General features: G+C 45.3%; 1 protein-coding gene across 1 annotated transcript; it reads left to right on the forward strand.

Annotated features, from left to right (window-relative positions):
- Positions 1 to 7,378: 7,378 nt before the first annotated feature.
- dthd1 (death domain containing 1) lies at positions 7,379 to 14,048 on the forward strand (the record flags this gene model as incomplete). Its single annotated transcript, XM_079295875.1, is given in 11 exon segments — positions 7,379 to 7,838; positions 8,801 to 9,302; positions 9,579 to 9,687; positions 9,691 to 9,906; positions 9,996 to 10,175; positions 10,668 to 10,939; positions 11,085 to 11,240; positions 12,592 to 12,881; positions 13,199 to 13,440; positions 13,545 to 13,602; positions 13,741 to 14,048. Coding segments are annotated over 11 exon segments (2,793 nt in total).
- Positions 14,049 to 15,977: the final 1,929 nt, after the last annotated feature.

Genomic DNA, 15,977 nt, shown 5'->3' on the forward strand with positions numbered 1-15,977 from the left:
CCAAACTCAAACAGACTTTGTCACATGCCTCGGCTCTTCAAGCTCCAGACTATTTACTCCCTTTTCACCTAGATGTTTCTGAACAAAAAGGAGGGATGGTAAATGCAGTTTTGTATCAGAAAAAAGGGGGAGAAAGAGTGGTACTCATGTATCACTCATCAAAACTGGACCCAGTTGAAGTTGGCCAATCCACCTGTACAAGACACATGGCGGCAATTGCAAAGACGATCGAGAAAACATCCCACATTGTCATGTGCCACCCTCTGAAAATCCACACACATCATGGTGTGGCTGCATTCCTCCTCAGCAAAGAATTCACATTCGGAGCTGCAAGAAAATCGAAAATTCAAAGAGAATGCACAAGACCACATATTGTCTATGAAACAGGAGGAATCAATATGGCGTCATCACTACAACAAGGGCAAGGAGATCAACCACACAGCTGCGAAGCAAGAGCAATCATTGAAAACAAACTAAGGCCAGACCTGGGAAATACACCAATCCCAGGAGCAGAAATGTGGTTATACACGGATGGATGTTGCTACAAAGGAAATGACGGAAACACAGCATCCTATGCTGTGGTGAGACAATTCGAAGACATGGAACACACAATAGTAGCATCAGGTATCCTACCTCAACCAGCATCAGCACAACTGGCAGAAGTCGAAGCGCTCATACAAGCCTTGAAAATAGCAGAAGGAAAATCTGTAAACATCTTCACAGATTCTGCTTACGCACATGGAGCAGCTCACGTTGATGGGCCCATGTGGCGAAGAAGAGGATACACAACATCAATGGACGCACCCATCAAACACAAGAAGGAAATCATGGCACTGGTGGAAGCTATGAAGCTACCAAAAAGAGTGGCAATCATGAAATGCAAAGGACATGATGGCAAGGCAAAGACCAGAATAAGTGTGGGAAACGACAAGGCAGATGAAGCTGCTAAAGAAGTAGGAGGATACAGACCAAAACAGATGGTTCTGAAAATAGCCATACAAGAACCCGAAATCACTGAAGAAACACTGATTGAGATACAGAAGAAGGCTGGACCATACGAATGGTCTGAATGGCAAAGGAAAGGAGCAACAAAAGGAGAAAGTGGACTTTGGAGATCCCATGATGGCAGAGTGGTATCACCAGCAGAATTATGTGTCTCACTGATACCAGAGGCACATGGACCAACGCACGAAGGAAAGAAAGGAACATTACAAAGGGTGGAAGCACTGTGGTGGCACCCACGCATGGAAAGCATGGTGTCCCTCTTCTGCGACGAATGCACCACCTGTGGGGATCACAATGTGAAGAAACCGTACAAGACACCTATGGGCTCTTATCCTGTACCATCAGCCTGCTTCCAAGACATCAGCATAGACTTTACTGACATGGGACATGATAACAGAGTACAAGGAAAAAGATACATTTTGGTAATGGTTGACAGATTCTCAAAGTGGGTAGAGGCAATCCCAACTAAAAAAGAAGACGCACAGACAGTAATAAAGTGGCTGCAAACAGAACTAATACCTCGCTATGGTGTTCCTAGATGCATAAGGTCCGATAATGGTTCACATTTCAGTAATAAGCATTTGCAGGAAGTGGAAGCCAGACTAGGAATCAGACATAGATATGGATCAGTGTATCATCCACAGTCACAAGGACTGGTAGAGAGGGCAAATCAGACGCTAAAATCAAAAATAGCAAAGACATGTGCGGCATCAAAGCTGACATGGGTTGAAGCCTTACCATTAGCTCTAATGGCAATGAGGAGCGCACAAGGAAATGAGACGCATCTTTCACCACATGAGTTAATGACAGGGAGGCAAATGCCTGGTCCTCCAAGAGACAGTAGTCATATTCCTGCTTTAGATGTGCAGCAAGTTGAAATGAAGGCATATATGACTGCGTTAATCACTCTCACGGAGGCTCTCTCCAAACAGGTCCTGCGGACCAGTGCAGCTGACCAGGAGGAAGTAAAAAATCTCATCCGAGTGGGTGACTGGGTCAGGGTCAAAGTTCACAAGAGAAAGTGGACTGACCCCAGGTGGACAGGGCCGTACGAAGTGAAGGAGGTTACTTCACACTCGGTCCAGGTCATAGGTAAATCAGGAGCACCTTGGCACCACCTGTCACATTGTGCCCCAGCATCTGAGCGTTCCAGACCCTTAGCAGAGGTCCGAGGTGATCTGGCGCAAAATGGAGTGTGAGTGTAATCTGTTGGGGGGAACAGACATCCAGCCACAGGGGATTCATCCCACTCCAGGTACCTGGAAAGACATGGGGATAGGTAAAAGAACTGGGTGGGTCCTATTGGGTTTGGGTGTGGCATTTGTGATATTCTTGACTTTGGGATTGAAAATGGGGGACAAAACAGTGAACAAACCAACTAGCGGAAACTATGACTGTCTGCCAGAGGCAATGCCAAATCTGACAGGGTTTGAGAGTCATCCAAGCTGCAATCTGACAACAAGTGGCAAGGATGTGAAAATGCCAAATCTGACAAGGTTTGAGAGTCATCCAAGCTTCAATCTGACAACAAGCGGCGAGGATGTGAACAAAACTCAAAACGACCTCGAGAGAGGGAAGGTTAGGCAAAAAAGAGATGCCTCAGAACCGGCATACAAGCCACCACCAAAAGCGTGTCGTGCATATCTGACCTTAAACTACACCCAGGGGAGCAAAACCGTTTTTACTTTTGATTTGTGTGATGTGATTAACTGTGGAAGAAGACCAAGAGCATGGAGAGGTCGTGCTGTGTATTTGTGTGCTGACAATGCCATAGTCAACAGATGTGAGAATTACGTGAACGTCCCGTCCATAGCGTTTTGTCATTCCTGGGGGGCGGTAACTAAGTACACAGGGCGGTGGAAGCCAACAATGCGAGGGGAAAGTCCGAGAAGGACCTTATGGGACAAAATAGACTTCCAACGAGACTTTTCAGCAACAGCCAATCCCTTATCTCTGTCCCTAAACAACGTCACCAAAAGCAGCACAGGAAAAAACATAATATGGTTCGCCCTATTAGTGGACGTCCCAGGCAAAGACCCGAGAGTAGGAATTCAAATAAACATAATTCCGCACAGACAACCGCTACCACCAGACCCACCTACTGTCTTATCAGAAGACTTTTCTAAATGGACTCCCCAACAGGTGATCCAATTAGCTACAGGACAAGGAAGCGACAATGTATGGTTAAATTGGATTGTTGATAATGCTATAAAAAACAAAATGAGTGGCTGTGTAGCTTGTGCTGCAGCTAGACCAGCTATGTTCACCGAACCAGCACCACTATATCCTGAATCTGACCCAACAGGATACGCGTGCATGACAAAAATGACTAAAATGGCTACTCCACCACATTGCACTACTCTGGCATCCATATTCCCACCGATAGACAACCAAACTGCAGTAGGTTATTTCAAAGCTTACAAAGGACTAGGATCCAGATATGTCTGTTACCATTTCACCAACGATAGAGCTCAAATCCACCTAGGTAGTGTGCCAGAAGACTGGTGCAACATGACACGACCAGGCTCAGAGATAGGTTCTTGGGCTAGGGGAGGGCTATTCTACTACTGTGGGGGTCTGCGCTTATTCACTAACATACCACCATCTACAATAGGAGTCTGTGCTATGGTGAGGCTGGCAATGCCACTTACCTTAGTGGGAGACAAAATAATACAGGACCAAAACAAAGTACAAAGCCTGACCCAACGCAGACGCAGACATATCTTAGCTAAAAGAGCAGCTGAAGCTGAGTTCAGCCTGGACAGAGGTCCAACTTACATAGATGCTATCGGAGTGCCCAGAGGAGTGCCTAATGAATACAAATTGGTAGACCAAATTGCAGCAGGTTTTGAGAGTGTCGCAAGTATTATTCCATGGATAACTGTGAATAAAAATGTTGATCGTATCAATTATGTGCATTACAATGTTCTTCGTTTGGCTAATCATACTAGGGATGCAATAGAGGGTCTGGCTGAGCAGCTGGCCCCTACTTCTTTGATTACTGTACAAAACAGAATGGCTTTGGACATGTTGCTTGCTGAAAAAGGAGGTGTTTGCTCAATGTTTGGAGACCTGTGTTGCACTGTCATCCCCAACAATACTGCGCCGGACGGTTCAGTCACAAAAGCACTGAATAGTCTGAGGGCACTGTCAAACGAAATGCAGGAAGCATCAGGTGTGAACAATCCATTTGGAGATTGGATGGAAAACATGTTTGGAAAATGGAAGCACCTGATCTTGTCAATAGCAGTGTCAGTGGGTGTGTTCATTGCAATATTGGTCTCATGTGGATGTTGTATAATACCCTGTATTCGTTCTTTGGTTGGCCGTCTCATCACCACTGCCCTCTCCAAGGAACCATTACCACCCCCTCCTTATGGCGCTTACCCAGTATGGGAAGAGCAGAACAGCCTGGTAGGGTCAGGAGAGGCAGAGGAAGACACCAGCGTGTGAACAGGGTAGGAAAGTAAAGAAAGTGACGTCCTTCAGACGTCAAGAGAGGGATTTGTTGATAAAATTAGCATATATACAGTTTTAATCAGCAATTAGCTCATATACAGCTTAATCAGCAGCTAGTTTATATGCAGCTTTAAGTAGCAACTAGCTTATATACAGTTTATTCAACAGCTAGCTTATATACAGCTTAATCAGCAACTAGCTTATATATACAGTTTAATTAATCACTAGTATATTTGTAGTTTTAATAACCATTATCTTATGCAGCACTATTAACCACTTATACAGTGCTCACAACACAGCAAGGCCAGAGAGAAGCAGGTGAGAGGTTACTTATTTAACTGCGTCACAAAAGAACAGGCAGCCATCTTTAGAGAAGATAAGGAAGACACAATAGACAGTGAGATTCAAGCGAGGGCCAACGCCCAGCTGAGCCCGGCTTTCTCCACACACTCTTTCCCAGGTCCTCTCGCCTCAAACTCTCACTCACACTGACGGAAACCAACGCCTATTGGGAGGGGCCAAAGGTGAATGGACATTCACGGCCTCCACCCAGGTGTCATAACGTACAAACGTGCCACGCCTGCATCTTTGACTTTGGCCAATGTGTAGCAAGGGGCGGACCCCATATATTAAGGATGATGCTGATGTGTTTAAGCGTGTCTTATGGTGGACCTCTGAGAGGGAAATCATTAGAGCCCATGCATGTTTAATTGTGTTGGCTGAATAACTTTGTTCGATAAATAAACCTATTGCTTTTGATTTAAACTATACGCCTCTGAGAGCTTCTGTTTCATTCTTAAACCTGCTCTAAGTGTGAAAAACAGCTACAGCACATTTTTTTTCACAACAACAGTAGCAAATAAGGCGCGTGTATTGTTCTTGTTTTTGGTTATGATGTCAGAGAAGAATGACTGCCTTGCATTTCTAAGTTCCAAATTATAATTGCGAAGTCTCTCTTTATAGATGTCACAGTGAACCTGGAGATTAGTTTTTCGCCACCTGCGCTCAGCTTTCCGACACTCTCGTTTCTCTATTTTGACCAGCGTAGCATTTCTCCAAGGAGATCTTTGCTTACCCGAGACAACCTTCACTTTAGTGGGTGCAATGGCATCAATAATATTTTTTACTTTAAAATTGAAGCCATCTACAAGCTCATTGACTGAGAGGCAAGAGAGGGCTGGTGTGGAGGAGAACTTTTGGTTTGGACATTTGTGTGCAAGGAGATTGCACTCTCAAAGAAAACACAGAAATGATCAGAGAGTGCAACATCAGTCACAGCAACCTTGTAAATGTTTACGCCTTTGGTGATGATTAGGTCCAGAGTGTGCCCCCTGTTGTGGGTGGGTCCTGTCACATGCTGAGTCAGATCATAGTTATCAAGGACACCACATAGTTCTATAGACTATCTGTCCTGGGGATTATCAACATGGATATTAAAGTCACCAACAATAACAACACAGTCAAAATCAACACAGATTACAGACAGCAGTTCAGTAAACTCATCAAAGAAGGTTGCACAGTATTTAGGCGGTCTGTAAATGTTTAGGAATAAAGCTCGAGTGGAATTCAGAGCCACATATTCAAAAGAACTAAAATGACCAAAGGGCATCTGCTTGCATTGAAGAGAATCATTAAATAAAATAGCAACTCCACCTCCTTTCTTATGCGCTCTTGTTTCGCTCATGAAACTGAAGTTGGGAGGTGTTGATTCAATAAGAACAGCTGCACAGTTATCTTGATTTAACCAAGTTTCAGTTAAAAACAAAATGTCCAGTTTGTGCCTAACAATAAAATCATTGATTAAAAATGTTTTTCCTGAGAGAGACCTGACATTTAATAAAGCTAAGTTTAATGTGGTTAAAGCTTTCTTTGCCCAATTTATTTGGACAGGCTGACGAGGAATGTATGCTAAGTTTGATAAGTTAGCATGTTTACTATTGTTTGGACAGGAATTGAAACTGCTAGCTGCATACAGGGCCCGACTTTTCCTGGAGCGAGTCATTGGTGTCATTAGCCTTGTAGCCTGGACCCAGAAGATATCAATTATTTAGGGGATTCATTATCTGCTCTCTCCTCCTGTTTCTTGGTAGGCCTGGTTGTGCTAGTTAGCTGTGTCTTAGCTAGCGTTTGTCCAGTGTTTTGAGTCCATGGTAGAGTGGTATCATTCCCACACAGTCCATTTTAGTCGGTGGATTTTTGTTTCCAAGACTGCAATCTTCTGTCGGAGTGTGTAGTAGTCATCCGTGGAGAAGGGAGGCATCTTGCTGCTACTTAGCTTTAACTTAGCTGCTAGTTAGCATTATCCATTAGCATTAGTTTAGAGCCAGCATGCAAGTCTACGACCTCACAATGCATACGCTTTTAAAACAAATTGCATGTCTGCTTTTGAAAATGAAAGCTCTATGAAACATTTTTGTTCCATGATTCAGGGTTGAATTCAAGGAGCCGACGTCTTTTACTGGCCTGGACATATACGAGCAGTGAAATGAGTGACAGAGGAATAGAAGAGAGAGTGATGAAATGTCTGGAGGACAGCACTCTGTCTTCCTGCGAGTCCTTTGCTCTGTGGCTCCTCTTTTGTCTCTCCCGGCCACGCCTCCAGGGGTCGCATGGCAACATGTTTTACTACTGGCACCCATATAAATACAGCATTGGCTCCTGTAAACTAGGAAAGCTCTACAAGGCAGCACTCAATGCCAAGCACACAGTGAACAAGGGAGCTTCAGCTTCAAACACAACACCAGGCACACAAGGGAATGCAATGTATTTTTTGTGAATATTTGATATTATTCCCCATCATTTTGTTGAAGGAGTGAATTGCTTTTGCCATGTGCAACATGGACTGAAAAAAGGGCACAAAACAGGCGCTATTATATTATTTTGAACCCTAATCTGTTGTGTTTTTCAGCTCAGCATGGATGCGAATCTGCATGCGAATAAACTGGTGGATGAGGCCGAGTCTCCTCATGGCAAGAGGAGTGAACACAGCCTCCTCGACATGTTGACTGAAACTCTTCGGAGGCTTGAAGCCGTCAGACGCTGCAGAGATCACCTCAATGGGACCGTGGGTGGGAGGAGATGCACGGGAGACGAACCAGGTCGTGGAGGAGGAGGAGGAGGAGGAGAGGAAAGACGGAGAGGCAGTGAAGAAGGGATGCTCAGTCCCAAAGAAGGCGAGGACGACATCGAAGAGGGAAGTGGAAATGCTGATGAAGAGCGGGAGGAGAGGGAGTGCAAGCGGAGAGTTCTGGGAGTGTTGAGGGAGCTGAGTGTTTTGCATTCAGACAGAGTGACAGCATGGAGAGCAGCGCTCAGAGAATGGGCCCACAGGTCTCCACCAGGGGGCAGTGATCAGCAACGTCCGCCCACAACAGGTATGTGAACAGATCTGACTGATGCATGTCTTTCTCAGCCTTTTTCGAGAAGACAAAGATGTGAAAGAAGTGTCGCTTAAAGATGACATGTAAGCATGAGGGAAAAGGTGTCAGTTGAAGTGGAAACCACAGCCCTTTAAGTGAAGGACTGTTAAAGAGGAGTTGCATTTGAACCGTCACGCTGGAAGCCGTTGAGTCAGCAAATAAAGATTGCTGAAATGACTTGAGCATCAGTTGAGGAGACGGACCTTGAATGATTTTAAGCAATTTAACTGTTTGAAGGGTACATGTGTCAGTCTGTTGTAAGCAGGACAGGGAGCTGAAGTGTCAGTTGAAATTGAAATGTATGAAAGTGGGATTAGGTGCTGGTTGAAGGACTTTAAGAAGTTCAGCTACGAGTGGAATTTGAAGCGTCGCTAAATCTGCTGAAGTCAATTTAAGTGAATGTGCTGAAAGCGGATGAAGTGTCAGTTAAACTGAAGTTGTTGAAAGGCGCATGAGTCAGTTCAGGTAAAGGTAAAGGGTGCGGCGGTGTCAATTCAAATTGAAATACTGAAAGGAGTTCATGTCGAAGTGGAGTTTAAATCTAAGCATGACAAGGAGTGGGTCTATGATGGAGTACTGTAAGGAGGTCAGGTGTCAGAGGGATTTCAATCAGCTGAAGTCAGTTTAAGCGTTCGTGTGAATGCAGTTTAAGAGTTATTAAAAATAATCATCCGAAAAGATTTTAAAGTGGAAAAGGCCCTGTAAACATTGTATACACATACAAACTACCACAGCATTTGACTTAATTGCTTCGAAATAGTTTATTAAGAGTACAAATTCAACAATACTTTTGTGGATCAGCAATTGTGCAGTCGTCCACACAATGTGATATTGTTCAAATACAGATTAGTTTAAGAATCTGAAATCGGCTCTCAGAAGCAACAGTTGTATTATGTTGTTGTGTTGTTTTCTTACAGATACAGAGTGTGACATCACACCTTGTTCAGACTCCTTCAGTGATGCTTTTCTGAGTGTCGGGGACATCATAGAGAACATTACGGTCCAACTGAACGCAATCGTAGCCAAAGTGGATGAAGAAATCCTCCGATTACATGCAGAGGAGGCCTCAGCTGTGGCTGCAGCGCTCCAGGAGACCAGAGATCCAAAAGCACCAGAGCAACCCGAAGATGACAACAATCCCCTGAACTCTTACGACCCCCTTGAATCTGACTCTGGGCATAAACAGGCTGATGGAGATGGAGATGATCAAAGTCACACAATGCCATCGCCAGGCACTGAACAAGCATCAGACACAGGATTCAGCAGTGCTGTCTGCAATGATGAGGAAGAGGCAGATAAAGAGATATTGGTCAAAAGCCAAGGGAGTGAGATTAAGGACTGTGTTTCTCCAGAGAGTCCTTTCCTAGAGGAGGCAGAAAAGGACACAAATAGGGTAAACAAGGAATGGATCACAGTCGGGTAAGTTGAGTTTTAGCTCGAGGGTACATTGTCCACACTGTTAGACACAGAGGGAAAATATTCAAACCTAAAATGCATCATAATAGGTGCACATGTTTTGACCACCTGGCCTCCTCATAGCCGGCCACTGTCAGGTCAATGCCCAGATTTAGATTTAGATTTAGAAATACTTGTGATTTAAAGCTGGTATTCAGTGCAGAATATCATCAAAATATCATCTGTACATCACAAGCTTTTATCTGTGTGAATGTGTCTCTATTTGAACATGATTTCTAGCCCCACTGGTGAACAGGATGCTTATTCAGACGCACCAGACACGTGCTTCATCAGAGCACCCAAGGGTGTGGCCGGAGTCCTGCGATGCGAGGTGGCCGACACCCTGAGCTGACTGATGGTGACCGGCTCGGAGGAGTTGGTCAGCAGAGTGATCCGAGTCAAAGCTCGGGACGGAGCCGACATCCGCTTCCCCGTGACGATGGCTGTGCCTTTCTGCGCACGTTACCGCGGCAACTACAGGGATGTGGCTGTGAAGATAGTCGATGGGGAGAGGCGGGCGAGCTACGTCACTCCTGTAACCACAGAGGGCACGTATGGAGGGCAGAGGGTGAAGTTCTCTTTTACTTACTGTATGTTTTTAAGTTTGAATATTATTTTTCGGTTTGTAAATAATTCAAATCCTTTGTCTGTTGTCAGGGCTCATTTGCAGAGGTGAGGGTGTACTCCCTGGGCTTGTTCGCAGTGGTTTCCTGTTTAAAAAAAGAAAATTACACAGTTCCCACAAAGGGTTTGTCACTCAGGCTACCCATGGACCACCGAATCTGTCTGAACTACCTCCCGGGGTCCTTCACTGCTCCAGTGATGGCACAAACCACGGTATGGAGATAATGATTTGATCCCTGTCCATCTGTCTCCGACTTTATACTTTTACTCCACTGATAAATAATGTATTGCCGGCTGTTCGGGACTGAAAGTGGGTAAAAACATTTTCGAGTGCAAGCCTTTGAAATAAAAAATGCTAAAAATGTTGAAATTGTTCCAACAAGGAGATAAAAACAGAGGATTGTCAAGAGAAACAGACATACTGCTTTTAAGTCACAGATGTTTGCTGTGAGGTGGAAGAATGAACAGCTGTGTCCGATATGTAAATTGACTTCTGCCGTAAACTAACTCCAGTTTTGTTGCTTGATCTCCAGTCAAAAAAACCAACAGTCCTCCCTCTACACGGCTCTCTTTGATAATACGGCGCGCTGTCGGCAAAACAAAATTGCAGGGAACAACAAAACAATGTTGATATCACACAGCATCTCTGTCCGAACTGCTGCTGCGTGAATAATGCAGAATATGCCGTCACCTCGTCTGCCTCAGATCCAGCCGGTAGATGCCGTTCTTCTGGCGGCCGTCAAGGCCAGAAGCGATGCTTATCACCCGGTGGCGTCTACGAGTCCGCTGCTCTACCTCACCCACCCGTCCTCTCAGCCCCTGAGAAGACCCCTCACTCTCACCCTCCCCTGTCCCCCCAACCCTGAAAAGAAGAGGCACACGAGGGGACCAGAGGAGGAGCAAGACCACCAAACTCGGCCCGTTCGTGCTTCTTCACCGTGGGATCAATCTGCTTCCCACAGAAGGAGGCGAGTAAAGTGTGGCCTCTTCATATTTGTCCAATATTTCTAGATATCAAGGTGCATGTTAATGCTCTAAACTAGGATGGGGAACATGGTTAACATTAGGGATTTCACATCAAAGCACCACCCTGATATATCTTGTTTTGAATGTTTCTGTTAGAGTCCTGGGTGCCTCGGTGAAGTCCAGGGAGACGTCCAACGAGCTGCTGATTGTTCTGGGTTCAAGAGACAAACAGTGGAGCGTCCTGGACAAAGTCACAGCCAGGAACCAGCTAAACGGACTGGTGTCCTTTGAGCTGACAGAGAACTGTGACAGGTTTGCAAAACTAACGTTTCCTTCTTTTAAGTTCATGCTAATTGAATTGGAACAGCAATCTATGGCAACACTATTTAAAGAGTCCTTTAAATGCAACGCAGTTTATCAAAGGGATTTACAGGACCGCTGGGCTATGGAGCTAAACAGAAATACATATTTCAAGAAGGATGCACACAGTACAATACCAGCCCACTAACACTCAAAGAATGAAATGAGAGATTATGTTCATTTCAGAGAAAATGAGGAAAAGAGTGTTGAAGTCGTTTCCAGGAAATCTAAATGAGCAAAGTGGATTATGGGGGATGTACGTCAGGTTTTTTACTCCGGTTGTATGGCAACAGGAGCTCAGATATACAGCTAATATTTAGGGCCGAAGGGAACAAAGCATTTTATGGAAATATTAGAATGGTAGATTGAATTCTGAAACCAACAAGGAGCAGCTGCAGGGAGGCCAGAGATACGGTAATGTGGTTTTCTTATCTCGCTCGAAGCCTTGTTGCAGTGCTCTGGAACCAGTTGGAAGCTGCACAAAAAGAGGCTTTCTTTTGTAGGTTTGTAGGTTTGTAGGTTTGTAGGTTGTAGGTTTTTCAGCCCGCTGCTGTTGTTCCCTATACCACAAATGAGGACGTAATAAATTCTGCATCCGACCGCAGAACAGGAAACACTCTCAGGCACCCTAGCATGTTTGAAATGAAAGCAAAACCGTTTTCCGTTGTGTACCTTCTCACCGAGACGCAGCCTAAAACCTTGAAATGACGAGTTCCTGACTCTGATGCTGAAACTGGATCACAAATAGGGGCCAGTTAACAATATTTGACGAAGACAAGGACTAAAATTCTGCCAAAAGATAAGTGAATGTTATTTGTTTGTGAGAATTGTGATGATTGACGTTAATTCTCTCCAACACCTGTCAGTGAAAAACAGCCTTTTTAGTTCTTTTTTTTCCACAGAGTTAGCCTGCAAAATACAGAAACATTTGAATGAATTAGAATTAGAATGATAAGACTCAAAACTTTGGCGTTGACATGAAAAGTTTTGGGGGATTTAAATCTGAGGATCAATTGAAAGGTATCGGATTGCCTTTCTGTTCTTAGTCCTAGTTTAAATTGTGAACTATTCCTTGAATAAGGATTGTTATTATGTGCTTTAGTTCTGTTTCTTATCTAAAACAGCTTCCCCAGGGAATAATACATGTGCAGTAGATAATATGAATTCTTTATTTCAACTTAAGTGTATTAAGTCTGTATTCAGGCCCACGATAACGGACTCATCTCCTCCCTCTATTCAGCAACAATCTAAGCTCAACGTCTTACCGGTCCTCCCGTCTCCGACATGTCTCTCTGCCTCTCAGACTGCTGGTGGTTCGTCTCCTCTCCCCGCTGCGGCCTTGTCGTCTCGCCTCCCTGGCGGAGGAACTGGAGGAGTCGGTCTGCTGCCACGCGGTCACCGTCGTCCTCCAGCGCAGGCGAGACGAGCCTCACGCCGTGCTGGCGGCTGCCCTGCCCAGCAGAGAGCTCGGCTGGGAGCTGTCCAAACTGCGAGCCCGGGGCTACAGCGGCCTCTCGGAGACCACGTCGGAGATCTCCATGTGTGAGGGAGACCAGCTTCTCCTCCGCTTCAGCGGCAACATCACCTCCACAGGTATAGGGTGACTTGAAAAAAAGAATGATCGATGTACAAGAAATGTGGGGGGGGGAAAGTGTGCAGAGGCTACGAGCTACATAAGTAGTAAAACAGTTGTTGCTGTTGCTGGGGAAGTCGAAAGGTCACACATAGCTCACCCCCGGTCTGAACAGGTGTGTCTTCCTGCTGCTCGTTACCACATACCTGGATGCCACACACTGAATTCAGGCGTGTCTGCTCCGACGTCTTCCTTTACGCTTGAATACGACACACCGGCTGGTTTTGGATCAGTCGGCGGAAGAAGTGACACGATCTCGAACGTCCGTGTTTTACAGCACGTTCTCAGAACGACCCACACGAGCGGATCCCCTTCCACAACCAGCAGAAGAATCACCTCCTGGTGCGTCTGACTGAAGTGGACCCGTTCGGGAACTACAGCTCGCCCCACTACAAGGGCACAGCCGTGTTTTATAAGGCCGCCAGAGGCCAGCTGGAGTGGCGAGGTGACGGACCGGTCCCGATGGACGCAAAGCTTTTGGGAGACCCCGTCTGTAAGCTGTCTCTGACTTTACCGAAGGTGCATAAACACTCACAAGGAACTCTGTGTCATATTTGGTGTTACAGTAAAACGTTGACCGTCGCAATAAAAGTTCTAACATTTTATTTTGCGTTTCATCTCAGAGAGTGAGAACCATTAACCGTCCCATCACAGTGAGGGTGAAGTTATGCGAGGAGAAAGGTGGGTGACATGTTTTCATGGACTTTTGGCTTGATTTGAGTAAATGACTTTGTACGTCCACTCCACTACATATCAGAAGGAAATATTGTGTATATTTCTGATTACTTCTATACATTTCAGTACATTCCCAATCCCCAGATTCCCTGTCAGACTCTCTTCTTCTCTGGCTCTCCGGGGAGCTTTCAGAGGAGGACGTAGCACTTCTGGTGCTCTCCCTGCGTCTCCGGCGAAGCGCCGCTCAGCTGGTGAAGCTCCGGGCCGGGGACAGCCTGTCCGCGCAGGCCTTCCACGTCCTGACCATGTGGAGGAGGGGGCTGCCCGCTGTCACACACCAACCCAAGGCCTCTCAGCTGGCCCACTGCTTGGCCAAGAGCGGCAGGCCGGACCTGGCCAGAGAGCTGCTGCTGCGACAGGCCGCAGCCACCGGGCAGGGCTCACTGAAATGAGGACGTGAGGAAGCTTAAAAAGTAGAAGTCACGCTGATTTTTAATTGTTGCTTTTAGTCGGAGCCTGTGTGCCTGCCAAATGAGTTGGGTGGCAGTATTTAGTTTGATCCACATGGGGTCAGCATTGGACTGTGAGATTACGCGGTGTCTTCCAGAGTCGATCATGTCCATGAGTCAAAACAGTCATTTTTTAGGACCCTGAAGACTTAATGTTATCCAGTGAAAGAAAATATACGTGGGAAAACAAAATTATATCATTTTGTATCGCAAATGCTTCCCTCTCCTATACATTATCTCATGACCCTTGCATTTTCCTTGTGACCCCTTGAAGGGATCTAAACCCTCGGCTCGGAACCAGCAGTGTGGGGAATATTTCTAAGCATTTGTAAGCATAAAGTCAGTTATTTACAATTTTTTTCTATGTGAATGTAGTGATATTAAGATACTTAAACTGTAGCTGATACCTAAATACACACTGAGAATGTTAGCCTACAGTATATGTGTGGGTACATTTTAAAACGTATGTATTTTCTCAGGTTATTTTTATGTTTAAACTCTGAAATGTTAGACAGCATCCTTACTTTAGTCTCCACAGACGGGTAGGTGATTTACCCGACCAGTCAGCCATCTCCTCTCTGTGTAAACAAACGCTGACACTGAGCTGCGACCTCATTTTAGCTCCCTGACACGGAGTCATCTTTAAGACTCGACAGTGTCGGTTGATGGTTACTGATTGGATAACGAAGGCTCGTTTCTCAGCATAATAAAAGTGCATTTATGGTTTGGATATCAGCTGGAAAAACATGTACGAACGATACGTGCATGACTTGTGTCTCCTTTGAATATTATTATGTCTTTAAAATAAAAACAAATGTCAATATGCAAACAAATCCTCTATGTTTATGTGTGCAAACTCTAAAAATGTTCCTGTTGTTCACCATTTTTTCCCAGTCATGGAAGATAGCAATTAGTAGCAACATAGTGCTTCCAACTAAATCACGGAGCTAATGCTAACTTAATTAGCTTGCAAGATACATCTGATAGAATCTGCCAGCTGCAGATGTCCTTTGAGCCAGCAACATTGAGAAGCTTTTGTTTGTCCAAGTCTCGTTGAAATATGCTAAAATTGAGGACCTAGTGGTACCAATTTAAAAACTCATTTAAAATCAGTCAACGTTTTTATTTTAAGCTGCATAAGCGCCGTGCCCAGGTGGGAAACTCCAGGTCTGAAAAGGTCTGAAGTGCTTTAAACTTGCATTCTTTCTAATGGCCATCAGGGGGCGCCTCTTCTGTTCTGTAAAGCAGGGTATGTTTTGAAAAAGCATCAGCAAGTTGAACATGTATTGGTTCTATACATTTAACTGAGAACTCCATCTGATGATGAAGATCGTGTGAAATGACACAGCCACTAATTGGACCTTAAGGTGAGATTGTTTTCTTTTACGTTCCATGTAAAAGTGCTCTTGCATCCTCAGCTGAAGGTAGTCTGTGTAGCGCTAAGTGTGTGCTCTGTCTTTTTAACGACATTCGCCAGGGTCTTCTTTGTCAGCTGTCTTCAGAGCCTCGCGCTCCAGCTGTGTGACATTCTGCAGGCTCTGAGCTGAAACGGGGGGGGGGGGGGGGGGGGGGGTGTGTAATGACAGATGGCATGTGTCCAGGTGGGGGGGTAGGGGACTCCCTGTGGAGCCCACCCAGTGCCTCGAACGAGGGGTGCGGTTAATGAAGTATGAAATGGTAACAGGTGGAAGCTGATGGATTAAACAGGACGATCGCTCTTTCTTCATCACTTGCAGACAAAAAATGTCTCCTCTATTCATGAACTCTTCCCCTTCGCTTTCCTTCCCGCCCTTCCATTGTTCCTCGGCTCCCCACTGAGATGGAACTATTGCTCTCATACTTATCTTTGAAACGCTTTGCAATCCTTCTCTG

This window comes from Melanostigma gelatinosum (assembly GCF_949748355.1).
Source record: "Melanostigma gelatinosum genome assembly, chromosome: 23".
NCBI classification, from domain to species: domain Eukaryota; kingdom Metazoa; phylum Chordata; class Actinopteri; order Perciformes; family Zoarcidae; genus Melanostigma; species Melanostigma gelatinosum.